Below are 26,468 nucleotides of genomic sequence, written 5' to 3'. Positions count from 1 at the left end.
ATGCTACATAATTGGTTAAGATTTTTGGACATGCACATGTCCTGGTTTCTCCAGGTTGCTCATGCAATTAAGGCATAGTGAATAAAAGGACAAAAGAAAAGCATCTGCTTGGTGACCAGAATTGTGACTTAATCATGACATCATGACATGACAAAAAAAACTTTCAGTAGCTAAAAAAACAGATCAGTACAGGCAAAGAGTTTTACATGTAATCTTTTAAGTCAAGACTCTCACAATAAACTTTAATTATTCTTAATAATGAATTGATTAAGTGATAAATAACTGACATAACTCATTATTTTAGCTTTTTAGTTTTTGAGATACATGTTTATTTCCATTTTTTAATTAAAACTATTGTCAAGATCATTATTACATACAGTATATATGAATTGTCTTAAACAATTGGTATTTGACATAAGAAAAACAACATGTCTGGACAAATCGAAGTACACAATTTTGTGCTTCAGTCTGGCCAGTTAAAATAGATTCTGTGCCATTCATAATATAATAAAATCAAATTACATCTGTAATTGCATTATTACCAGTTTTATAGTAGTCATTCAGAAAATTAAAAAAACACCCTACAAACAAAAGTTATTTACAAAGTGGAACATGGCGACAGTCATTTTTAATATTTGAGATGTACCAAGATCTATTTAAGAGCATTGTTCTGTTTCCTTACAAATAGACATTAATCACATCCATCCAAACTCATATCACCATGTCTGTGTTTCTCTAAAGTGAATCTTAAATCATCTAAAGAAAACTTCAGACATTGCAACTGCCTGACTTAAAAAGTAACAGGCTTATGGCATAAAACAATAAAAAGTAGTATGCATTTCTGTAAATGTGTTTCATCTGACAAACAAGACAGCATAAATTATATATTTAATAAAATAAAGTAATGATTCCATCAGAATCAAGAGTTGTGTTCAGTGTGCCCACTGATATCAGTGTAAATCAAATATGGAAATTGGGTTCGGTTGTGGCTTTAACATGCTGCAATTAAGTGTTTCTTTATTTCAAAGTCTGTTTCTTTATTTGGAAGTTAAAATAGATACTACTTTCACTTACATTTTCAAGTATAGAAGAGTAAGTGGGTGGCCTTGTAGAACTCTGGAAAAATAAATAGAAAAATAACTAATGGAAATAACATACACATGTGTACATATTTAAGCAGAATATTTATGAGTATTTGGCATCACCTGTATGGCAAATGTTTGTGTCAGAATGTATGTACAGTACTCCATTGTGTTTAGCACATGGTCTTACAACACATGCATACAGCAAAATCAAAAGACAAAAACCTGACTTAAATGGAATGAGTTTGATTCTTTAGTACATAGTATCAAGACACAAGCAGACCCTGATGTCAGGCCACTGAATCCGAACTGTCGCTCACATCACTACATGTACACAAATACACCCCCAAAAAAAGGCAGTTAGGACACTACTCCCATCATGTATATACCACTGAGCAGTGCAACTCAATTGAAAACTACCCCCCCCCCCAAAAAAGCAGAAAAAAAGCAGGGGAGATAAATGTAGTCAAGTTCACAGTTGCTACCTGGGCATAAGGGGCATGTTCGTGAAGTAAGGTAAGTCCTAATCTTAAACTCCTTTTTTACAAGTTTACAAGTTCATGGGCCACAAACTGTTTCAAGCGTTCCAAGTACTGTCCATACAGCTCTACGTCATTGTGGCCAGCCCCCTCCACCCAGAGCGGCTCTACAGGCCGTTGGCAGCGCTCATACAGGGCCAGTCCGTGGGAAAAATCAATCACCTCATCCTCCGTACCATGGATCACCAGCACCGGAGAGGTCACTTTAGAGATTTTATCAATGCTGAGGAGAAAAACCAAAAACTAAATGAGTCAGGTACACACAGGAATACCCAGAATATGTTTTGAAATGTTATGTGTACATGTGGCTCAAGCAATTATATAGGAAGAAATATCAAGCTATAATGTATGTTCTAAGCTATTTCTCCTTTTGTGTTCAACAGAAGTCAGCAACATTAAAATGAGTAAATTATGGTATAATTTTAAATTTTAGTGTGAAATATTTCTTTAAATGTATTATTAATGTTTTTTTTAACTTATTACTATTATATCTCTTCTAAATTGAGAATCCATGTAAGAGAGTATGTTGGTCCATTAACATTGGTTTAACACAACATAAAACACTAAATCTTAAAACAGCAAAAACAGTACTTTAAAATACTTGTCACTAGAGGGCACACAGCAACACTGTATTAGATTTAAGGGCAGCAAAACAGATGAGCCAACCAGACGTCTTCTCAATCCGCAATATGGCTGCCCAAAGAAACTCTTCAATACCAAAAATGTGACATGAGATATCATGTGAATGAAAATGTGAAGTGAAATTGTGTAGTGATGGAAAAAAGCAGAGAAGTGAAGATAATTAACAAGTCCAAGGTAAGTGAGAAAGAAAGACAGACTCACTTTGGGAATGCATCAAAGCAGTATGTCTTCTTGGTGTCCGGAAAAGCCACCCTCATGCCTGAGGTCAGAGGGGAGTGGAGGATAACCGCAGCACTCTCGTACCGAGAGGCCAGATCAACTGAAGGGACTGTGCCAATGCTCTGGCCGTAAATTATCACATTCTCCGGCCTGATACCGTACCTAGAACATCACATTCAAATGATTAGTTAGAACATCACATTCAAATTATTACTTAAAACACTCACTCACTCACTCACACACAATTATAATGAATCAAGGGTACAGGTTAAGTAACCTCTATATTCAGAATCAGGCAATCTTGGCCTGTCCATCAGACCTTCTTACATTTGGAAATTGGAGAGTGTTCTAATGGTTTGTGGTTAGCCTTAATGCCAGCAGTTTTAGAAAGACTGTTCTTAATCATTACATAATGTCAATTGGCCAGATCCACGTAACAGTTAGTACTTTTACGCAAAAGGCACAGGTGTGAGCCAAATTAATCATACCTTTCCTGTAAGTCAAGTTGCCTGCAGTCAATAGTTTCTATTCTAATACATTTCATCAAGAGATTGCTATAAGTGACAGTTTGTCCATAAATAAAAATTCTGTCATTATCTACTGACCCTCATGAGACTCGAAGAGATGAGAGATCAGCTGGTGCAAGTAATCCAATTTAATAAGTGAAAAAAATATAAATCTAATATAATCTAATAAATAAATCTGTCAGTACAGCAAGACAAAATATACCTATTTTTAAAATATGTTGTCTGAAATAAGCCTAAATACTGCATGAAGTGTTGCTTTAAAAACAAGATAAAATAAATGTATCTTGTTTTTTCCCCCCTTTTAGAATACCCAATTCCCTTTTTAAATCCTCGTGGTGTCGTAGTGACTCGCCTCAATCCGGGTGGCGGAGGACAAATCTCTGCATCTGAGAAGGTCAACCCGCACATCTTATCACGTGGCTTGTTGAGCGCGTTGCCACAGAGACATAGCACGTGTCGAGGCTTCACGCCATCCACGCTCAACTCACCAAACGCCACACTCAACTCACCAAACGCCCCACCGAGAACGAACCACATTATAGCGACCACGAGGAGGTTACCCCATGTGACTACCCTCCCTAGCAACCGGGAAAATTTGGTTACTCAGGAGACCTGGCTGGAATCACTCAGCACACCCTGGGATTCGAACTAGCGAACTCCAGGGGTGGTAGCCAGCATCTTTACCTCTGAGCTACCCAGGCCAGTCAAGATAAATGTCTTCCTACAGAACAAAAATATTAGCTAATGTGGATTTTCTTACAATATTAAAAAACATATACTCGTGCCTGGTAACAGGTGCATGTAAAAGGGCTAAAATAGCATTTTATCAGCATGAAGCTAAATGTTAACATGGCAATATACACAAGATTAACTATTTCTGCTTCTCCAAAATTACTTTTAAAAAAAAACCCACAGTGTGTACACAATAACATTTCTTTTTATGATCGTATGTGAATTTATGCTCCCCATGGGAAACTTCCTCAATGATTTCATATCCATCTTTTCACTCATAAAAGTGCCCTCTCTCTGCTAGTATGAATGTAACACATTAGCGGTGTCTCGTTTCAAAGGCTGCGTGCTAGGTAGGATGCGTTCTTTGAAGGCTGCTGTAATCTGAGCGTCCTCCTTTAAACAAGCCTTGTTTAAAACGAGACCGCCTTCGAAGGACAAACGGAACGGAACATGGTTGCTTTAACAAGCGCGAGTGCTTTCGAGTGAGAAGGGAATGCATGAGGTACATTTTAGGAGAGTTATAATGATGTAAAGAGAAAAGAAAATAGATTTTACAGGTATACTTTTAGTCTAATACTTTATTTTAAATATATATTAATATAATAATACATATTATATACTCTACACCCTTCTACTGTGGTACTTCCACTTGGGAATTAACATTACTCATGTTTGAACATCATATTTACGGGCAAATTTGCATAATTTTCTTTAGACATTTCCATTGAAGCAAAGAATTGTGGGTTATGAGTGCCCACGAAGGATACACCTCATGCATCCTCCGAATTCACAGCCGTTGTTAGAAAGTGCTTCACAGCTGTTCAAAGGCTCCTCAGATCACATCATTTATGTTTTACAACAAAATAGATTAAATACAAAATTTTATGAAACAACTGAAATAAAATGCAAAGGTTTTTTTTCAGTACTCAAAATACTTTTAAAAATGTAACTGTATTCTGATTACCAACTATTTCAATTGTAACTGCAGTGGAATACTGTTACTAACATTTTGTATTTTAAATGCATAATCCATGTATTCTGTTACTCCTCAACCTTCTACTGTATAAGATGTACGATGACAGATTTCTGCTCTGTGCACACATCTCATACAAGTGTGACTGACCGCATCATGAAATACCGCTAATTCTGAGTTTGCACATAGAAGTGAACTGTAGGAAATGGGATCAAAGCACACATGAATAAATAAGTCAACAACAGAACAATCATCTAAGTATTAAATAAATATTTTGTGAGGAAAGCGCTTAAATATTTAACATCTAGCAGACTAGCTGTTATTCATGGTGACCTAAAAATAAGGAAAAGCAATTTATCCTATGGAGACAACAATCATAACACTACTACAATACAGAGTTTGAAGATTAAGTCTAGTACAGAAGTAATAATAATAATAATAATAATGATTAATCTTTATTTTCTGGCAGTTCCTTTGTTAATGATAACGTATTAAGAGCTTAAAAAGATTTCTGAGAACAAGAATTGCAATTTATCCATAAATTATTTTAATAGCACAGCAAATCCTTTATATAAATTTGGAAAGAGTACAAATGTGCTCATTCAATGCCCTCATTCTTCTGTCATTTGTTATCACAATAATCGCAATATGAGTTTGTTCAAATATGCAGCTCTAGCAAACATGCATGCACACACAAAAAAAACAATCTATGCATTTAAGACGCTCAACAGCAACCAAGGAACTGTGCACCTAATGACAACAGTGACTGCACATTAGCACACTGCATGATGAGGAATTAATCAATTGATGTCTGAAGTTAATAACCATGAGGTCAGACGATTTCTCAAACAGTTAATTGAGATGCAAGAATCTAAGTATTTTGAACTGAGACCAGTTTCACATTTTCTCTTGTATTGTAAAGATCAGGGTTTGGGTATGAGAAGCTGTTCATATATCAGCATACACTAACAATTTTCAAGCCAAATACAGCTCTAGAAACTGTTATCATGGAAAGGAATGTGCTTACATAGATTAACCTAGGGGAAGCTGTATGCACATTCCATGACATTTTATAAAGCGCATGATTGCCTCGTCAGCTGACCCCACTGCCACTGAAAGAAACGTCTAGGTGAAGGGATCATGGACCTGAGAACTAAACACATAAATGACTCCCAAAGTCATTTATATATAAACATTGTGTAACTTTTGTAAATGTAAAAAAAAAGAAAAAAGAACTCATACCAGTTACTGTGCCCAATCTCAAACTACACAGTACTGTAATATACTGGCAATGTTGCTTTCAGTTCTCTTTCATGGTGTTGAACTGGTTTGAAGCTGAAACTGAAAATTAGAATCGTATTACCAAAATAGATGTAAATATTTAACTTGTATCACAAGCAGACAACATATCTAATGTCTTACGTGCCACTTTTGTTAGTATTCAACATATATTTCATGCTTGTGCACTTTCAAACAAACCCAATCGCCTAATGTCCCACAAATTAGATGAACTTCTCTCTCATATAGGCTCCCTCAGATTATAGTATACAATGGACCATTGAGACTAATAACATCATCAATTTGGTCTAAAGGGACAGTCACATGATTCTACATTACCCTGTGTGATCATGTGAGAGAAGGTGGAATGTATTTTTGAGAAAACGCTGAATGGGTGCTCAAGGATGAGAAAAAGGAGAAGTGACACTAAGCTCTGCTTCAGAATTACATTTTAGCTTTCAATTTAAGTGCAACTTCATGATTCATTTTGAAGAAGCCCACATATTCTCTGATGGGATCTCTGAATGGCTTTTCACTAAGCCAGCTTTAGAAAGAGATGGTAAGGCCTCACTAAAGATAGATGATGAATTACTTTCCAAAGTGTCGGTATGTTAATTTCCTTATGTATCAGGCTGCCTATTCCGCATATTAGCATCTGTAAAGATAAGACTGTTTTGAAGTTATGAATTTATGAACACTAGTTGTCCCCATAGCTACACATCATACAATTCCTCTGACAACAATAAATGTACCAGATTACATTTACTAATTTAATACAGGTCAAGGAAAATGCAATCTTAAAGTCATAAACGTTTGGATACAAAAATGAGTAAACACCCTTTGCTTGTCATATGACAGCATCAGGAAGTTTGTTTTTACTTCCTGGGTGGACAATGTTGCCATGACTGCAACTGGGCCAGTCCTTCCAGGACTTGGAATCAGTTGCTAGGCAACCAATCAATATTTGACTTGGAGAACTGGCTGCTGGCACACCTCCCCCTCAACTCTCTGAGAGCCATGCTCAATAAAAAGACAGACACAAAATTCTCACAGGCTCTTCAAGAGCGCTCCTCTCAGAGCACAACACTCATGAGTACAATAGGCAATATTATACTTCAGGAGGGGAGGGGATTTCATTCAAAACCGGCAAATGCTGGTTGCCGTGGTGCTTCCTCAATGACATCATAATGGGGAGGGGGGGGGGGGTTCTCTTTTCGACAAAGCTATTTTCTTTGCCGCTTCCTTCAGTCTTCCACACCAGAATAGTCTTACATTTTAAACATCTGCACACAATACCCTTCCACTCAGTTTTCCTGACTTATTATTTTTAGACAACACCAGATGTCAGTACTCAGTACTGTGATGTCAGTGATCTGATAATGACTCTGTTTGGTAGAACTTGCTCGATTCATTTTTGCCTACACAAATCATTAAAGGTATAGTTCACCTAAATATGACAAATCTGTAATTTACCCTGCCCTTTATGTTGTTACAAACCTGTAATATTACTTTTTTCTTTCATGCAACATGGAACAGAATGTCCAAGCTGCACTATCCCTGGTCATCAATCACTTTCATTGTATGCAATAGATAGAATTACTTCAGAGCCTCTCCTATTGTGTTTACTTTTGTGGAAAAATGAAAGCTTAAAGGGTTTGGAATGACCAAGGCTTGTAAATGATTACAGAATTTAAATTCTTGGTGAACTATCCCTTTAAACCTTTAATGGAAACTGACAGTCAAAGCGCCTGGTTGTAAACACATATGAACAGACACAAACAAGTGTACTGCAATCGCTAGCTGTGACAACAGATGGCCTTATCTGGACCAAACCCTTAGATGAGAACCTGGCCCAAGTAAAGAGATTCATGCTGCCTCAAACACTGCACGGTGTTTCGCTGTGCCATACACGCTTGTAAACACCTAACACAGATGTGTGTGTGTGTGTGTGTGTGTGTGTGTGTGTGTGTGTGTGTGTGTGTGTGTGTGTGTTTTTGTGATTTACGAGGACAATTTTGTAAGTTACAAATTAGTAATTACAAGGGTATTATGCTATAAATGTGATTTATGAGGACATTTCTAGTGTCCCCATAATTCAAATCGCTTAAAAATCATACTAAACAATGTTTTATTGAAAATAAAAAAATGCAGAAAGTTTTCTGTGATGATTAGGTTTAGGGGTTGTGTTAGGTTTAGAGGATAGAATCTAGAGTTTGTACAGTATAAAAGTCATTATGTCTATGGAAAGTCCTCATAATGATAGGTAGACCAACATGTGTGTGTGTGTGTGTGTGTGTGTGTGTGTGTGTGTGTGTGTGTGTACTTGAAAAGCCACACCCAATGTTTTAACACTGACTCACCTGGCTGAGCAGACAAAGTTAAGTCTGCCCTACTCTTAACATGGCATAGAAACCAACCTGGCAGTCACCATGTCTTTTCTTTCAGCCTCTCTGACCTTCAGTTTAGTTTTCAGATCCACTAATTGTCTTCAATTGATTCTGAAACATTTGGTATCTATATCTATCTATGTCTGCAAATTCTAGGCAAATGGTGACTACTTTGAAGATGCTAAAATATAACACTGTTTTGATTTATTTTGGATTTTGTTTAGTCACAACATCCCATAGTTCCATTTATGTTATTCCATAGTGTTGATGACTTTATTATATTTTTTTCTTCACATTTTACAATAATAGTAAAGAATGAGTGTGACCGATAGTGTGTGTATAGTATATATATATATATATATATATATATATATATATATATATATATATATATATATATATATATATACAGTGGGTACTGGAAAGTATTCAGACCCCTTAAATCTTTCACTCTTTGTTATATTGCAGCCATTTGCTAAAATAATTTAAGTTCATTTTGTTTCCTCATTATTGTACACACAGCACCCCATATTGACAGAAAAACACATAATTGTTGACATTTTTGCACATTTATTAAAAAAGAAAAACTGAAATATCACATGGTCCTAAGTATTCAGACCCTTTGCTGTGACACTCATATATTTAACTCAGGTGCTGTCCATTTCTTCTGATCATCCTTGAGATGGTTCTACACCTTCAATTGAGTCCAGCTGTGTTTGATTATACTGATTGGACTTGATTAGGAAAGCCACACACCTGTCTATATAAGACCTTACAGCTCCCAGTGCATGTCAGAGAACAGGAACACGGGAGCAGGAAGACGACGGAGGGGACACACAGCTGACGCTCGACTTTCGAGGAAGTTTATGTTGCAAGCCTGAAGCGTGACTGCGCCGAAGAGGGTGTTTACACGATTATAAATCACACTTTACAGTAAGACCAAACTCTTGTGATCGAATTGGAAGGGCGGTTGAGCACGACTGCTCCGTGAATGGATCAGAGGTAGGTGGCTGGAATAATATGGATTATGATGGAGAAGATGAAGAAAGGGAAGAAAGTAGGGGACGGATGAGTGACAAAAGAACCAAAGGGAATAAAAGAGTCAGGAATGAGAAAGATAATGATACAGAAAGTGAAGTAGAGGGGCAAGGTATGGTTCAAAAAGAAAGAGAGGAAAAGTATGTAGTCATAATAAGATTTAATGAAAAGAATCAGGGAGTATGAAGAAAGTTAGCCCACTAGTGCTAACATCAACTCTGGCAAACAAGATAGGGGATATCGAATATGCAAAGGTTCTAAATGATGGCAATTTATTGGTGAGATGTGCTGATGCAGTGCAAATGGAAAAAGCGCTAAAAGTTAAAGAGATAGGAAAATGCAAGGTGGAAAATACGGGAAGGGTAGGAACTCGGATGGGAGGTGGAAACATAGGAGTGATAACGGGGGTGCCAATAAGTATTAGCATGGAAGAATTAAAAAGGAATATTAAAGGAGGGAAAGTACTTAATGTACAAAGATTGAAATCAGCAAAGGAAGGAGTGATGAGAGATAGTGAATCGGTGTCAGTAGAATTTGAAGGAGAACATGTTCCAAAGAAAGTATTCTTGGGTTTTATGAGTTATCCAGTCAGGATGTTTGTACCAAAGCCGATGAGGTGCTTTAACTGCCAGAGATTTGGGCACACAGCAAAGAATTGTAATAGGCAGAGAAGGTGTGCTAGATGTGGAGGAGACCATGAATATGGGAAGTGTGGTACAGGGATTCCACCAAAATGTTGCAGTTGTGGAGGTGCCCACAATGTGGCATATGGAGGGTGTGAAATTATGAGACGGGAGACTAATATTCAAAAGATAATAGTGGAGAAAAGGATATCCTATGCTGAAGCTGTAAGAGTGTCAAAAGAGAGGGTAGATGTAATGAGAGAGCCAGAAGTTGTGGAAGAACAAGTACAATATCAAAGAACCAATGAAAGAATGTATGTGGGAAAAAGAGATCTAGTTACATTCATAGCAGGGGTGATTAATAGCACTGCAGAAGTTAAATCAAAAATGAAAAAATCCAGTTGATAGTTAAAGCTGCAGTTAATCATTTAGGACTGGTAGGACTGACGTGGGAAGAAGTAAGAGAGAACCTTACTATTCAGTCAAGTCAAGAAGCGTCATGGGTTGGTTAATCATTTTAATGGTAATTCTTTTACAATGGAATGCTAGAAGCTTAATGGCGAATGGTCAAGAATTTAAGCATTTCATAAATGAATTGGAAGAGAAACCAGATGTGATGTGTATACAGGAAACTTGGCTGAAACCAAGTCTTGATTTTGTAATTCATGGATACACTGTGATTAGGAAAGATAGGATTGATGGAGGAGGAGGTGGGTGTGCAACATTTATAAAGCTTGGATTGACTTATAGGTTAATAGAAATGGGAGATGAGCAGGAATATATAGCGGTGGAGGTGTGGGAAAGAGGGAGGGATAAGTGTTATTAACTACTATAACCCATGTAAAAGGTTGATGATTGATAATTTATTAAGTATTCAAGGTCAGGATAGACAAAAAGTAATTTGGTGTGCAGACTTTAATGCTCATAGCCCTGTGTGGGGGAGGACAAACAGATGCAAATGGTAAGATAATTGAAGAATTGATGGATGAAAGAGAATTGGTCAGTCTGAATGATGGAAGGGGAACTAGGGTAAATTTAGTAACAGGAATGGAATCTGCATTAGACTTAACATTAGTTTCTAACACTTTGGCTGGAAATACTAGATGGGAGGTATGGCAAACAACTACACTGGGTAGTGATCACTACCCAGTTTTATGCAGAGTAGGTGGGAGGGAAGAAATAAGGGTAGAAGAAAGGATCCCAAAGTGGATATTTGGGAAAGCAGACTGGGATCAATTCAAGAGGATGAGTGAAGAAATAATGACTAGGATTGAAACAGCAGGAAGTATAGAGGAGATAAGTAACCAAGTTACGTCAGCAATCATAATGGCAGCGGTAGAAGCTATTCCTAAGGGGAAAAACAGAGGTAATCGGAAATTGGTGCCTTGGTGGAATGAAGAGTGTCAAAAGGCAGTGAGGAAAAGAAATAAAGCGTTTAAACTAGTAAAGAGGGATCACAATATGCAGTCATTAATTCAGTATAAAAAAGCGCAGGCAGAAGTGAGAAGAACTATTCGGCAGGCAAAGAGGGCAAGTTGGAGTAAATTTTGTGATGAAATTGGAAGGTCAACACCGGTGGGTAAGGTATGGTCTATGATAAAGAGGATGGGTGGAGATAGGAGACAGTGGGAGTACCCAGTATTGACATTAGAGGAGGAGATAGGTGTCACCAATCTGGAAAAGGCAGAAATAATGGCAAAGTCGTTTACAAAGATACACAGTTCAGAAAATTTATCAGAAGAAGAGAGAAGGAGAAGGTCAGTAACTTTAAATCAAAATATGCATGCGTTAAATAGGAAGGAAGAGACTGGTAGTGTCATTGATGAGCCTTTTTCTCTGGCGGAATTGGTTAGAGCGATTAAAAGAGCAAAGCCTACTTCTCCAGGAAAGGATCAGGTGTGTTATGTAATGTTAAAACATCTTGGTGAAAGATCACTATTTAAGTTACTGGAACTTTTAACAAGATATGGAAGGAGGAAAACTGCCAGTTGCATGGAAAGAAGCAGTAGTGATTCCAATTAGGAAACCTGGCAAAGATCCAAGTAAACCCATAAGTTATAGACCAATTGCCTTAACATCTAACTTGTGTAAGATAATGGAGAGGATGATAACAGAGAGATTGTCGTATGAAATGGAGAAAAGAGGATTACTGGTAAGTTATCAGAGTGGTTTTAGGAAGGGAAGGAACACAATGGATTCAGTAGTGAGATTAGAGACTGAAATAAGAAGGGCACAAGCAATTAAAGAGACTGTAGTTGCAGTATTCTTTGATATTGAAAAGGCTTATGATATGTTGTGGAAGGAGGGGCTATTAATCAAGTTAGATAAAATAGGTATAGGTGGGAATTTGTTTAACTGGATAAAAGATTTTCTGTTTGGTAGGAAAATTCAAGTGAGAATAGGGGCAGAAGTGTCAAGTCAATATGAGGTTGGGAATGGGACTCCTCAAGGAAGTGTGATAAGTCCTTTGTTATTTATTATAATGATAAATGATGTCTTTGCAAATGTTTCAGAAGACATTGGAACATCATTGTTTGCAGATGATGGGGCTATGTGGAAAAGAGGAAGGAATATAGAGTACACAATTAGGAAGGTACAGAAAGCAATTGATAAAGTGGTAGAATGGGCTTATGACTGGGGATTTAGGTTCTCAATAGAAAAGACTCAGACAGTCTTTTTACCAGGAAAATAATTCAGGAAGAAGTTAAGCTAATGATGTATGGGAGAGAGTTGGAGAGGGTAAGTTCCATTAAGTTTTTGGGAGTGATTTTAGATGCAAGGTTGACGTTTGCAGAACATATAAAGAAAATGGAAGACAAGTGCAAAAAAGTAATTAATGTGATGAGATGTTTGACAGGAAGAGAGTGGGGAGCCAGTCGGTCATCGCTTAAGAGTATATATGTGGCTCTGATAAGATCAGTGTTGGATTATGGTAGTATAGTGGTTGGGTCTGCAGCTAAGTCTCTTTTAATGAGGCTGGAGGTTATTCAGAATCAGGCTTTAAGAATTTGCTGTGGTGCTTTTAAAACGTCTTCAGTACCTGCCATACAAGTGGAAATGGGAGAACTGCCACTGGAATTAAGAAGGAATCAATTGATGGCAAATTACTGGGCTGGATTGCAGGGCCATAATGACTCGCATCCCACGAAAGCAGTATTGCAGGATTGCTGGGAAAATGGAAGAAAGTTAAAGGAAAACTTTGGTCAGATTGGAAATAATATAGCAAAAGAGTTAGAAGTATTTAATCTTAGAATAAGCCCTACGGTAGTTTTTCCAGAGATTGCCCCTTGGAAGATGACATGGCCTGAAGTAGACTGGTATGTGCTTGAGGAAAAAAGGAAGGGAAAGGAAGAAGTTAATCTGAAAAGTATATTTAATATCAGAGTAGGTGGAAACTATAATGAATTCATGCAGATTTATCACGGATGGTGCAAAAAACCAGAGACGGAAGAAACAGGGTTTGGGGTGGCAATTCCAGGGAAAGAAGTAGAAATGAGTATAAAAACATCTAATAATTTAGGGGTATATTCTGTAGAGATGTTGGCAATTTTAAGTGCTTTGCAATGGGTGGAAAAGGTTAGACAGGAAAAGGTTTTAATATGCTCTGATTCTTTATCAGTCTTGGCAAGTTTAAGGTCATTCCATTCAAAAGCTCGGCAAGATATCCTGTATGAAGTACTTCAATTAAACACAAGATTAAGTCATATGGGATGTCAGGTTAAATTTATGTGGGTTCCAGCACATGTTGGTATTACAGGTAATGAGATGGCAGATAGGCTGGCTAAAAGGAGCTAACAAAAGGGAATGTAGAAATGCAGGTTAATATTAGTAAAGCAGAGGTTAAAAGCATAATTTGGGAGAAAATAAATAAAAGGTGGCAAGAGAGGTGGGATAGAGAGAAGAAAGGGAGGCACTTATACCAAATTCAGAGAAATGTAAAAGAGGATAGGGTGGGAAGTGGGAATAGGAGAGAAGAGGCTGTGATGACGAGGTTAAGGTTGGGACACTGTTCAGCTGAACAAAACACTAAAGATGATAGGGAAGCACCAGACAGGGTTGTGTGAGGGATGTCAAGAAGAGGAGACAGTGGAGCACATAATTATGAGGTGTAGGAGATATGAAATGCAGAGGCAGGTGATGAAGAATAAGTTGAGGCAGATTGGGGTGCAAGAGATTACATTAAAAGGGTTATTAAGAGCAGTAAATGGGACACAGAATAGAATATTGATGACTTTTTTAAGGGAGGCGGGAGTTTTCAATAGGATTTAATTGATAAATAAAGTTTGTTGTTTGTGTGAGTGTTTATTTGAAGGGAATTAAGGTTATGTAAGTGTAGGAAAGAGAATGGACAATGATGTTTTTGTAGTTATAGTATCTGATCCACACTCCGGAGCAGAGGGGGCGGTAATGCACCAAAAAGCTGGATGCCAACCGCCGTTAAATTGGAAAGAAGAAGAAGAAGAAGAAGTGCATGTCAGAGCAAATGAGAATCATGAGGTCAAAGGAACTGCCTGAAGAGCTCAGAGACAGAATTGTGGCAAGGCACAGATCTGGCCAAGGTTACACAAACATTTCTGCTGCCCTTAAGATTCATAAGAGCACAGTGGCCTCCATAATCCTTAAATGGAAGACGTTTGGGAGGACCAGAACCCTTCCTAGAGCTGGCCGTCCGGCCAAACTGAGCTATCGGGGGAGAAGAGCCTTGGTGAGAGAGGTAAAGAAGAACCCAAAGATCACTGTGGCTGAGCTCCAGAGATGCAGTCGGGAGATGGGAGAAAGTTGTAGTAAGTCAACCATCACTGCAGCCATCCACCAGTCGGGGCTTTATGGCAGAGTGGCCCGACGGAAGCCTCTCCTCAGTGCAAGACACATGAAAGCCCGCATGGAGTTTGCTAAAAAACACCTGAAGGACTCCAAGATGGTGATAAATAAGATTCTCTGGTCTGATGAGACCAAGATAGAACTTTTTGGCCTTAATTCTAAGTGGTATGTGTGGATAAAACCAGGCACTGCTTATCACCTGTCCAATACAGTCTCAACAGTGAAGCATGGTGGTGGCAGCATCATGCTGTGGGGGTGTTTTTCAGCTGCAGGGACAGGACGACTGGTTGCAATCGAGGGAAAGATGAATGCGGCCAAGTACAGGGATATCCTGGACGAAAACCTTCTCCAGAGTGCTCTGGACCTCAGACTGGGCCGAAGGTTCACCTTCCAAAAAGACAATGACCCTAAGCACACCGCTAAAATAACGAAGGAGTGGATTCACAACAACTCTGTGACTGTTCTTGAATGGCCCAGACAGAGCCCTGACTTAAACCCAATTGAGCATCTCTGGAGAGACCTGAAAATGGCTGTCCACCAACGTTTACCATCCAACCTGACAGAACTGGAGAGGATCTGCAAGGAGGAATGGCAGAGGATACCCAAATCCAGATGTGAAAAACTTGTTGCATCTTTCCCAAAAAGACTCATGGCTGTATTAGATCAAAAGGGTGCTTCTACTAAATACTGAGCAAAGGGTCTGAATACTTAGGACCATGTGATATTTCAGTTCATCTTTTTTAATAAATGTGCAAAAATGTCAACAATTATGTGTTTTTCTGTCAATATGGGGTGCTGTGTGTACAATAATGAGGAAACAAAATGAACTTAAATGATTTATCAAATGGCTGCAATATAACAAAGAGTGAAAAATTGAAGGGGGTCTGAATACTTTCCGTACCCACTGTATATATATATATATTTTTTATTTTTTTTTATATTTAATCTGCCCTGGACAATGTAGTTTTACTTGGCACATCTGAAAATATGTAAGCAGTATACAATCATAATATTGAAAAGAGAGCTTCTTTTCAGTGATCGCAAATCATTCACCACACATCACTGGCCTTCTAAAAAAAGGATGACCGAATAGGAGCTATACACTCCACACTGGGCCAATCACCATGGTCTGATAAGAACTCTCATCCAGTCTCGTCTATGGAGATCAAATGGAGAGTTTCCAAGGCATATTATAAAGGCACCTGAAAGGCAGATGCTCTTTATTATAGCTGCTTGTATGAGGGTTATGTCTGAGTAATGCTTTATTGCACTCAAAACCCAAACATTCGGGGAAAATAAAAGACATTACACAGATGGAGAAACATGTTTATAAAAACTAGGGATGTCAATGATTAACAGTTAATGGGTTAATTGCCGTTAAGAATTTAACCAATTAAAAATGTATTAACCGACAATGTATGTTATATGTAACAATTCTCCGGGGCACACACAGCCTATGTTAACCTTTATATCACACGAGAGCGTACTTCACATTTGCAGTTGAGAAAAACTACTGGGGCGCAATAAAGAAAGAAGCTGCCAGTAACTGGTGAGGCAAGATGAAGAGGGCAAAATGTAGTCCAGCATGGGAGCATTACACTGGGCAATGCTCAATGTAAATATAGTATTTTAGACACCGTCTTAAAATACAGTTCCAGTACAACATCACTGTTGTACCACCTGAATGGTTGCAGTAGAAGTCGAAAGTGGAACACTGTCCTCCCAACAAACTATCACGTTGATGTTAGCTAGAAGAGGCTGTAGTGATGTGCGTGCAGAGGCAATAATGCAGAATGATTCCAGAGGATGGCCAAGTTGACCAGGCAATATTTGTGCATCCCAGGGACATCGGTGCCATTGGAGAGGGTGTTTTCTGCATCTGGACTTAGTGAACAGACTGCATGCACGACTCACCCCAAACACATAGATATGCTCATTTTTCTAAATAAAATCCAGTAGGCCTTGGTCTTAAATATGTGCGCAGCCGTTTGAGCAGCCGTTTCGAGCGAGTGCTTACTGTTTTATTATTTTGTTCATTTTGTGCATCATATTTTTCACATAACTAATGTCAAATAAATAATTAGAATAATTTTGTATCTTATTAATGATTAACCGATTATTGATTGTTAATGTGTTCAACTATCGGTTAAGAAAATGCACGAAATCTGAAACCCTACTAAAAAACATGTGACCTAATCTGAGCCCCACAAGAGCTTTAATCTAAAGCATCCTTTCACAAATTTCAAATTTCACATATTCAAAAAGAATCTGACATCGTTGTTGAGTGAGTTTCAATTAAATAGTTTTGGGAACATTTCGAGGTTATAAAAAGCAGGTTTTCTTTTTTCTCCTCTCAAGGGCTTTGCCAGTACTATCAAATATCAATATATCATGATACTTTTCCTTACAATACGTTATATCCCTTTACCAATATTTTTATGAAACTATTTCTGTATCACGTCATGTCCAACTGTTCAATCAAGACAAAGAATGCAAAAAGTGCAAACTCAGAACGGCATTTCTCAGTGCAGCCAGAGATGCTTCAATGAGGTGCGAGAGAGAAAGAAGTGGAGCCTGATTCTCTCGTGGATACGCTGGTTCTCTCTTGAGCGTTTAACACTAGGGCTGTGCAAAAATATTGATTTTCCGACTAACCACCATCTTCATTTGATTATATCAATATTGATTCTTAAAATCCCAAAACCGATCTTTTACTCCATGTGAAACACTTTATAATGAGTATACTACATGCATACGTGACTTAAAATGTCAGTCATTCCCTACTCCTCTCCTTTTCTCTCTAAACTGATTTCTCAAGATGCTGCAATCCTCTATTTGAGCATAATTTGATTATCAATGCTGGCCAGCTTTGACAGAATGAGATTAAAACGGCAATTATCCTTTGGAAAATGTGGACACTGATACTGGGGAAGGTGGTGCAGGAAATGGTGGCCTGCCAAAATGTGCTGTGGCCTATATAACCTGAAAGCTTTCACTTGAAAAGGAGGAAAAATGGGTTTCTATGAATAAGGGGACTATTCTCCACAGGAACCACTGTTTTACAGAACTATAAGAAGATTTGGATTAGGCGGCCTACTTACACCTACACCTCTCTAAAACAGATATGCACACAGGCACAAACACTCAACAGCACACACATAAACTCAAGTGTACAAGCATATTATGATGACAAAGAAACACCATAAGAGAAAGTGTAGCCCCAGCATAAAGGAGATGTCCACTATTGTTAATGTTCTTTACAGTGGCAGTCAGCCTGGTTCAGCAGCAGTTTTGAACCAAGCACACACTATAAGACTAAAAACTTGTGCCACTGTTCTTCACATTCCAAGGTAGACCGGAAACACAAGCTTGTGCAAAGAAATTTTGCATTACGCTGCATACCAAAGTTCGAGCTTGGCGAACTATATATATTTGTAAAACCCTCATTCTGACTCTTAGTTTTGGTGCTGCTTCTCCTTTAAGACTTGACAGTAAATGCCCACTGTATGATGGGCTCTCTGCTCTTGACTGACCTGCTCCCTACTTGCCATCTCACTACTCACAACTACTGGGCAGGGCTATGGAAGTAATAAGGTAAAGTTGCCATAATGTGTTGCTATGGAGGTGGTCATATGCAAATGTCTACCACAGTGTGACATCACAATGTGAAGGAAGTAGAGAACGAGTCATTTTGGCATTTTCAACAAATGCTCTTTTTGTATTGAGGAGGAATTTTGAGTTCTGAAACATACAGTATGTTTTACAGCATAATTAACTCTTATACTGTATGTCAAAAGATCAAGGACATTTAATTCCTCAAGTCCCCTTTAAAGATTTACTTTTTATTTCCTTGCTTTAGTAGCTGTGCACTGTTTGACTGACAGGCGGCTTATGTGTGCACGCTTTACATGCGCATGTGCTCCATGATCGCTCGGGCTAATGCGGATAAAATGGTCTGAGCGGTCAAATAGAAAATACACTACAAAATTCTGCCAAAATACATGTTTTGGCAAGGTATTTATGTAAACAGTTATGTCTAAAATCTCACATTTAATTAAATTCTGAATGTTTACTTGAATACTTTGTACTGTTGTTAAATGTTATAATAGCGTTTTAAAAAAGCTATTTTTGGTCCTATTGTTTTTATTAATAGCATGTCTTTTCTGAATTTGTTGTGCTTTAATGTCATGCAATAACACACTGGTGTTGACAGAGTGACTAATGTATGTCGTCATGAAACAGAGACCCACCCCTTGAAATCCGAACAAAAGTGGTCACATGTAGTCGGATCACCCGAGACGCAAGTGAGTTAATCAAAGTCATCTGAAGCGATCCAATCAGTTTTGTTGTGAGAACAGCACGGCCATCTTGCAATTGTAGTCTTTAGGCACGAGTCAAGTTCGATTACACTTCCTATAGTCCCATCTAGCGCTCTGCGCATGCATCAGGCACTAGGAATTGTAATCATGATCGTGCCTAAAGACTATAATGGAAAGATGACAGTGAAAAAAAAAAGTTATATTTTGGTCTGTTACTCTGTTCTCACCCAAAACTGATTGGATCACTTTAGAAGCCATTGATTTAACCAGGATTTTTTGGAGCTTCAAAGGTCTGGCCACCATTAATTTCCATTGAAATGATCTACAGAGCTGAAATTGTATTCTAAAAATCTTCATTTGTGTTCAACAAAAGAAAGTAAGTCATACACATCTGAGATGGCATGAGGGTGAATAAATGATGAGAGAATTTTCCTTTTTGGGTGAACCATCCCTTTAAGTGTACCCTTGGACCTATCCAAATCCAAGTGTACTTGTGAGGGGTGCAGGCCTGATGTATCTTCCGTTGCTGATATGGTAATCCTCGGCAGGGTTGGGATGGTTACTTTGAAATTTATTCCACTACAGATTACAGAATACATGCTGTAAAATGTAATTTGTAATGTATTCTGTTAGATTACTCAAGGTCAGTAACAAATTCTAAATACTTTGGATTACTTCTTCAGCACTGGTTGATTTTTTCACTTGCTTTGACTATAAAAACTCTGCCAGTACTGGAAGACAAAATACACATTTAAAATGCATTCTCTGAAAAACCTAAATATATTATGCAGTGTTGTTTCGATCTAATTGATCTTGTTTTTAAAAAAGTTACATATTTCAGCAAAACAATACAAAAATTATCAAGAAAAAGATTTTTGCCCTAATATCAAAGGTCTTTATTATGATCTAATGTGAATTTTCTTAATAAAAAAATATGATCATGCCTGGTAACTTGCATGTAAAATGGCTAGAAATATAATTTTATCTTAGCGTAAAGCTGACAATCTACACAAGGTTTATTTATTTCTTCTGTTCCAAACTTCAAACGTACTTCTCTTTCTGCTCGTATGAATGTAACACATCATAAGAAAGCGTTTCACCGCTGTTCAAATGCACTTTGGATCGCATCATTTATATCTATATATGTTTACCATCTGAAAGGCCTAAATATTAAATGAAACAAAATGACAATAAATTGCAATGTAATCTCTTAAGTAATCAAAATACTTTTTAATGTAACTGAATTCTAATTACCAATTATTTAAATTGTAACTGTAGTGGAATACTGTTATATTTTGTGATTTAAATACATAATCCCATTACATGTATTATGTTACTCGCTAACACTGATGATCGGGGCCATTGGAAGAGACCAGAAAAACATTTGGGGACTGCTTCATGAGGTATGTCTCATTCCTCTGGGAAGTAACATGTAAAAACAGTGTGGCCAGTGTTCAGAGCATCTGCGGTGCTTTCTGACACCACATGCATGCATGCACAGCAGCAAGAGCACAGTTTAACATCCACCCACACAGGCACATGGCTGTCGCAAACACTTACTCAAATCATTCTTGTGGTCACAAAAACAAAGCCTCTTTGTGTATTTCTCTCTCTCTTGCATGAACAGTGCAATATCTTGCCTCATCAGAGGACATGAACTGAACAGAATGGCGTTCTCATGATCAATAACCACAGTCAACACACATACACAGAAAGATGGATGGACAAATTGGGGCACACGATCCAGTAAATGGCCTTGAGAGAATACCCAGCTGCTACTGGAAAAAAAACTAAAACATTTCCATCTGTGGTTTTTGAGGGAGTGTGATTCTGCTAACTATGAAGAAATTCATCTTTCTTTTGCTGCACACATACAAAATCTAAACAAACTGCAGTCTGAACCAAAACATGACTATTGACATTCTGCAAACAGTGTCAATCTGAGCAGCACAATTTCCTCCCCCAACCATTTGAGAGAGGCGCAGCACACTCAGATGGGGGGATGGGGCCCAAGCGGTAAGAAAAGTCCATATTCAGTATCACCCAAGCCCTTGGGAATCAGTGGAGGACAAAGACACAAAAGATACCCATGTTATAGTGAAGAGATCATACAAATCTACTACCACTGAAAGTGTCTGAGGTTTGGGCCAAAGACCAAACCGAAATACTGGCTAGACCTGCAGCGGGGTAAGTTGGCCAGATTGACCTACTGGTAGCGAGATCCATAGAGATATAGATGGGTAGTACACGTGCAATTATAACATCTTAAATAATGCAATACACTAAATAATGCTTACAGGTGTCTAGATTAGTGTTGTCAAAGTACCAAAATGTCAGTAGTCGGTACTGATACCAGTGAAATTTCACAGTTCTTGATACCAATTTCGAGAACACAGTAGCACATTATCATATTAGCATATTTCTATTGAACACATAAGTTTAGTTATTTTTTAATAATTATAGTTAAATAATTATTATTATTTTCCAGAACATGTTTTAAAGTTTAATTTAATGTAATCATCAAAATGGTGTTTATTCAATTAATTCTTAATTTTAATAAGTGAACATTTTACTTTTTAACATGCCATTTCATGCATTGCTTATTCAACATCTGTCTTGCTTGTGATAAATTATTATTATTAATATTATTATTATTACAGAGAATATCCAATTTTACTATACAGCTATAATATATTTTATTCTATGTTTTATATAATTTCTTAAATTCAATTTTTTATTTTGAATCATGCTTTTATTATGACGTGTTTTTTTGCCGAAATCTTCACTTTTCCAGATAAACGGTTCGCAACATGGCCCAGTGTGATTATAGACCTTTTTCACACTCTAGGTATTGGAATGTGGAAGTAAACATTTGAAGGGTAAACTTTGACAGCGGTGAATGGGAGTGAATGAGAGTTTGCAGCAAATATTACTTTCACTTACCCATTTGCTCAAAGAGCAAAAGAAAAATTTCACTATACATTTGAATGACTTTCCAGGAGAGGAAGAATTAGAGAGTGGTGGATAAAGACAGATGGGAGAAGATGCTAAATTTACAGTCACTCTCTCAGCAGCTGTATTAGAAACCCCTCACAGCTGTGTTAATTCCTTTTCTTTTTTTTAAGTAATTCCAAGGTAATATCACATAAAGCATAATGTAATAAATTACACTAAATATTTAGTGATCTTATAAAAAAGTTTGCTAGATTTACGCTGCTAAATAAGGCGGAAACGTGTCATCACAGTCTGAAAAAGTCTACTAAAGACTTTTAAGTCATGTCTGAAATCTCATCTCTTTACATTGTTCTTTGAGTCTGACAAATGAAATGTAGGACACAGTTTTGAAGTGTTTTTTATTTTAAACTACTGGTGTTTGTATATGTGGTATTTTTTTAAATTATATTACTGTTAAGCACTTTGGTCAACACTGTTGTTTTAAATGCTATATCAATAAAGTTGAGTTGAGATTAAAGCACAAATACTGTGATGTAATTATATAAATATATAGTTTGAATGTGCTGCATGGTTCATTTAAACTCAGTTTTTCACAATTCCTGACATTTAATTGTAGAAAAAGATTCCCTATCTTCTGCAAGTTAAGATGGCACAGTTTTGACCCACTGGAATAGTGATATAGTCCATTAAAAGTGAAAGAATGCTTGTGTCCTGCACAAAGTAGATGTCTTAAACGACTTGCCAAAACTAAAGTTTGCTCATATACAATCTGGAGTGGTTAAAAATAAAATAACATTTAATGGCTTCAACCTAAGTGTATGTAAACTTCTGTAAAACTTCTGATTTTACACAGAACACCTTGTTCCCATCTGGACATTTTTATTTTATTTTGTATTATTCTATATAAATATGCACTAGAATATTGTATTGTTTCTCACAGACTCGAGACACTTTTAAAAGATGCGGTGTCAAGTTATAACTTTTATAATGAGACCTCTATCCCCATCAGCACTATTTTTGATTGTTTGTCTATATAAACATGCACTATATGGACATCTTTGACCGTTGTGATGTGTTTCCAGCAATATGGACCACATTTTTTAAGAGCTGAACATAGCTTCTATAAACGAGCCTTGTTCAGCTCCATTCCACTGGCTGAGAGAATGTCTCCTGTGTGAAGTCTCGTCCTGTGTGTAAACAGGCATGGAAGGTGTGAGATGTCTGGGCTGTGAAGACCAGCGTCTCTGCTTTGGAAGCATCCCAACATTGGGAAAGAGTGGCTGAAGTTTAACAAAGTTCCTGATCGTGTCAGAGCAGGATTATATGTGTTTTGCAGCATGTTTCACTGTGGACTGTATCATGTGTGTTTGGCACATTTTAGCGTGGACCGTGTGTATAGCTCATTTTATTGTGGATTATGTTTGTTCAGCACATTTTAGCATTGATTGCTTGTGAACTAGTCACAATATGATGTAGGCTTTACAAAGGTATTATTATTGAAAGATGGGGCAGTTGAAAACACTATTTGACTCGGCCGCAAATCCGAAAGTAATTAGTAATATCCGTGATGTTTTAAAGGGGAACAGAGCCGAAAACTGAGTATTCTTTTGGTACAAAAAAATTATAGATTCATATATACTATCACCTATTATAAGTGGACCGCATAATAAAATTAGAAAAAAAAAAGTATGTCATATCCCTTTGAAAAAAACAAAACTAAAATAGAACTATTGGTGACAACCGCAGAAACAAAAATGAGCCTCAAAAATATTCCAGAGTGATGTGGCTTTCAGGTATACTCTCCTCACCTTGTTCGTAGTGCATGCCAGGCCGCATCCACATCAGCGTACAAATTCTTCTCTGAAGGCTTCCCTGAGCTTGCCCCGTAACCAGAGTAATCATAGGAGAACACGTTGCAGTTGATGCGGGAGCCCAGGCCGATGTAGAAGCTACTCATCTGACCCAAGTCTACAGCGTTACCATGGGAAAACAACAACGTATAGCGTGCGTTGGGAGAACATCGCACAAACATGCAAGAAATACGGTTCCCCCTAGCTGTCCGAGTCATGAAGCACTCAATGGCATCTTTTTCCCGGGTAGAGTACTGCCAATCCGCACGCTCCGAGAGGTGGAGGGTCCATCGGCTGCTGCTCTCGTCACACATTATGGTGTATGTGGGCTCCGGGGGAAGGAAGGCCAGCTTAGAGGTGATTTTGCTCGGGCACGGTGGACAGCAGAAGAGGCAACATAGCTCACTCAAAGACAGGTGATTCATCCTTCACTTGAAGGGGGAAGAACAAAACAGACTGGCAAATGAGTGGAGTGGAAGCATAAAGGTCAAATAATTAAAAATAGATGTGTCTTGATGATTTAAGCAGACACCCCATATCCATATGCAATGTATTAAAGAGGACCAGCCATAATAGTTTCCCTATGATGAGTTAATATGCAGGGTGAATAATCTATTCCTTAATAGTCTATCAAAAAATTTGAATTCTCTCATCATTTACTCGAAACCCTTATGCCATCTCAAACTCGTATTCAAACAGAAAACAAGATAGATATATGATGTGAACTTGAAAGGGTTGGTCCACATTGACTTGAATTTTACGCATACACATATAATCATATATCAGTATTTGTTCCGCAGAAGAAAATCTTAAACAATTCCATAAACGTTTAAATACACCCTGTTTCTAAAATATAGCCACAAGACATGAACAATATACATGTTAAAATGATTTTAGTGTGATGAAATCACTTACTAATGTTATTCGTGTAAAGTTTTAGTTAAGATTACAAATTTAACATAACGGCAATAAACCCTGTAATCTGGTATCTGATTTTATAACACTAAAATTGTATTCTTACACGTATTAATGTTTACAACTTGTAGCTATACTATTGCAACAGTGTGCTATTTTAACGTTTATGGACTGGCCTTCTTTCAAATCCATTTAATTTAATTTTGTATTGACTGGCCCCATTCACTTCAACTGTAAGTTCCTTGCTGTAGCCATGATTTTTGCTTTTTTATTTGTCTTTAAATTGTTAATTGGAGGCAATATGCTAAATGCCCTGAATAGTCTCAGTCCCACTAAATCTAAAGCAACCGAAACTTTGTGTGAACAACATTTGGATACAAAATACAGCCCAAAACATACATTTCACGAACAACAGGTTCAATAAACCATATAAAATAGTGCCGAGGCAACTGTTGCCATCCTAAAGCTAAATTGATATACACTGCATTATTGCATTACATACTGCACTATTGTTATACATTGCATATGACAAAATATAAATCAAATAAAAGCAGAAAGTATCAACGAATTATAAGAAACTGTGTTGAATCAAGTGTTTGTTCTATAAGCACATTTAATGAGGGTGAGCTTAAATAGATAGTTCACCAAAAATGAAAATTCTCTTATTGTTTACTCACCCTCATGCCATCCCAGATGTGTATGACATTCTTCTTCTGATGAACACAAACAAAGATTTTTAGAAAAATATTTCTGCTCTGTAGGTCCATTCAAAGAACGTTAATGGGTGCTAAAACTTTGAAGCTACATAAAGAAGTGATATATGATAGGTATGGGTGAGAAACAGATTCATTTTAAGTCCCTTTTTTTATATAAATTCTACTCCCTGCCCAATAGGCCATGATATGAATGAAAAAAGGACTTAAATATAGATCTGTTTCTCACCCGCGCCTATCATATTGCTTCTTAATACTGAATTTGGAGTCATTTCTATTACTTTTATGCTGCCTTTATGTGCTTTTTGAGTTTCAAATTTCTGGTCACCATTCACTTGGGTTGTATGGACCTAAAGAGCTGAAATATTCTTCTAAACATCTTCGTTTTTGTTCAGCAGAAGAAAGTTATACACATCAGGAATGGCATGAGGGTGAGTAAATGAACTTTCATTTTTGAGTGAGCGAACTATTCAATTTGGTTAGCTCGGTCAGCTAATTACACCAGTACTATACCTGTACAAGATGTCTCGATGCTGGTAGTGAAGGCAGAAATGCGTTGATTTGGTGATCTGATGCAGTCAATGTTTTTTAACAGTCAATTGTGAGATCCCCATTAACTGACCACTCCGTCCACTCAGCCCAATCAAGAGTCCCTCAAAACCTGCCTCCGTCTCGACCAGCTCAATCGATCTTGTCAACATGTGGTCTTTGTTTGATACTACTGCAAAATCAAAATCTCCCCGTATTAATGTAAGTGTGACGTGATGAAACTAGACCAGGATTTCTATTCCAATCCGTCCGGTTCGGGTGATCTCATCTCACATCAGCTCATACCTACAGCTGATTGCCTTCTGA

The 26,468-nt window shown here is 37.5% G+C and overlaps 1 protein-coding gene across 1 annotated transcript; it reads right to left on the bottom strand.

Moving 5' to 3' along the window:
• Positions 1 to 308: 308 nt before the first annotated feature.
• Positions 309 to 26,468, bottom strand: LOC127643287 (alpha/beta hydrolase domain-containing protein 17B-like). The gene is made up of 4 exons (XM_052125961.1): positions 26,127 to 26,468; positions 23,944 to 24,416; positions 2,465 to 2,644; positions 309 to 1,844 (listed from the first exon to the last, which is right to left on the bottom strand). The coding sequence occupies exons 2-4, from the start codon at positions 24,408 to 24,410 to the stop codon at positions 1,625 to 1,627; spliced, it is 867 nt and encodes a 288-aa protein (XP_051981921.1). The 5' UTR covers positions 24,411 to 24,416; positions 26,127 to 26,468; the 3' UTR covers positions 309 to 1,624.

Source organism: Xyrauchen texanus, chromosome 4 (genome assembly GCF_025860055.1).
Source record: "Xyrauchen texanus isolate HMW12.3.18 chromosome 4, RBS_HiC_50CHRs, whole genome shotgun sequence".
Classification (NCBI taxonomy): domain Eukaryota; kingdom Metazoa; phylum Chordata; class Actinopteri; order Cypriniformes; family Catostomidae; genus Xyrauchen; species Xyrauchen texanus.
The sequence above is the reverse complement of the archived record's forward strand: the minus strand, read 5'-3'. Positions and strand labels throughout refer to the sequence as shown.

Excerpts from the sequence above, each read along its gene's own strand:
- LOC127643287 (XM_052125961.1), bottom strand. The coding sequence starts at position 24,410 with ATGAATCACCTGTCTTTGAGTGAGCTATGTTGCCTCTTCTGCTGTCCA. Across the intron at positions 2,645-23,943 it reads TGGCATGCACTACGAACAAG|GTACGGTATCAGGCCGGAGA; the intron begins GTGAGGAGAGTA and ends GTGATGTTCTAG. Across the intron at positions 1,845-2,464 it reads TGCTTTGATGCATTCCCAAA|CATTGATAAAATCTCTAAAG; the intron begins GTGAGTCTGTCT and ends TTTTCTCCTCAG.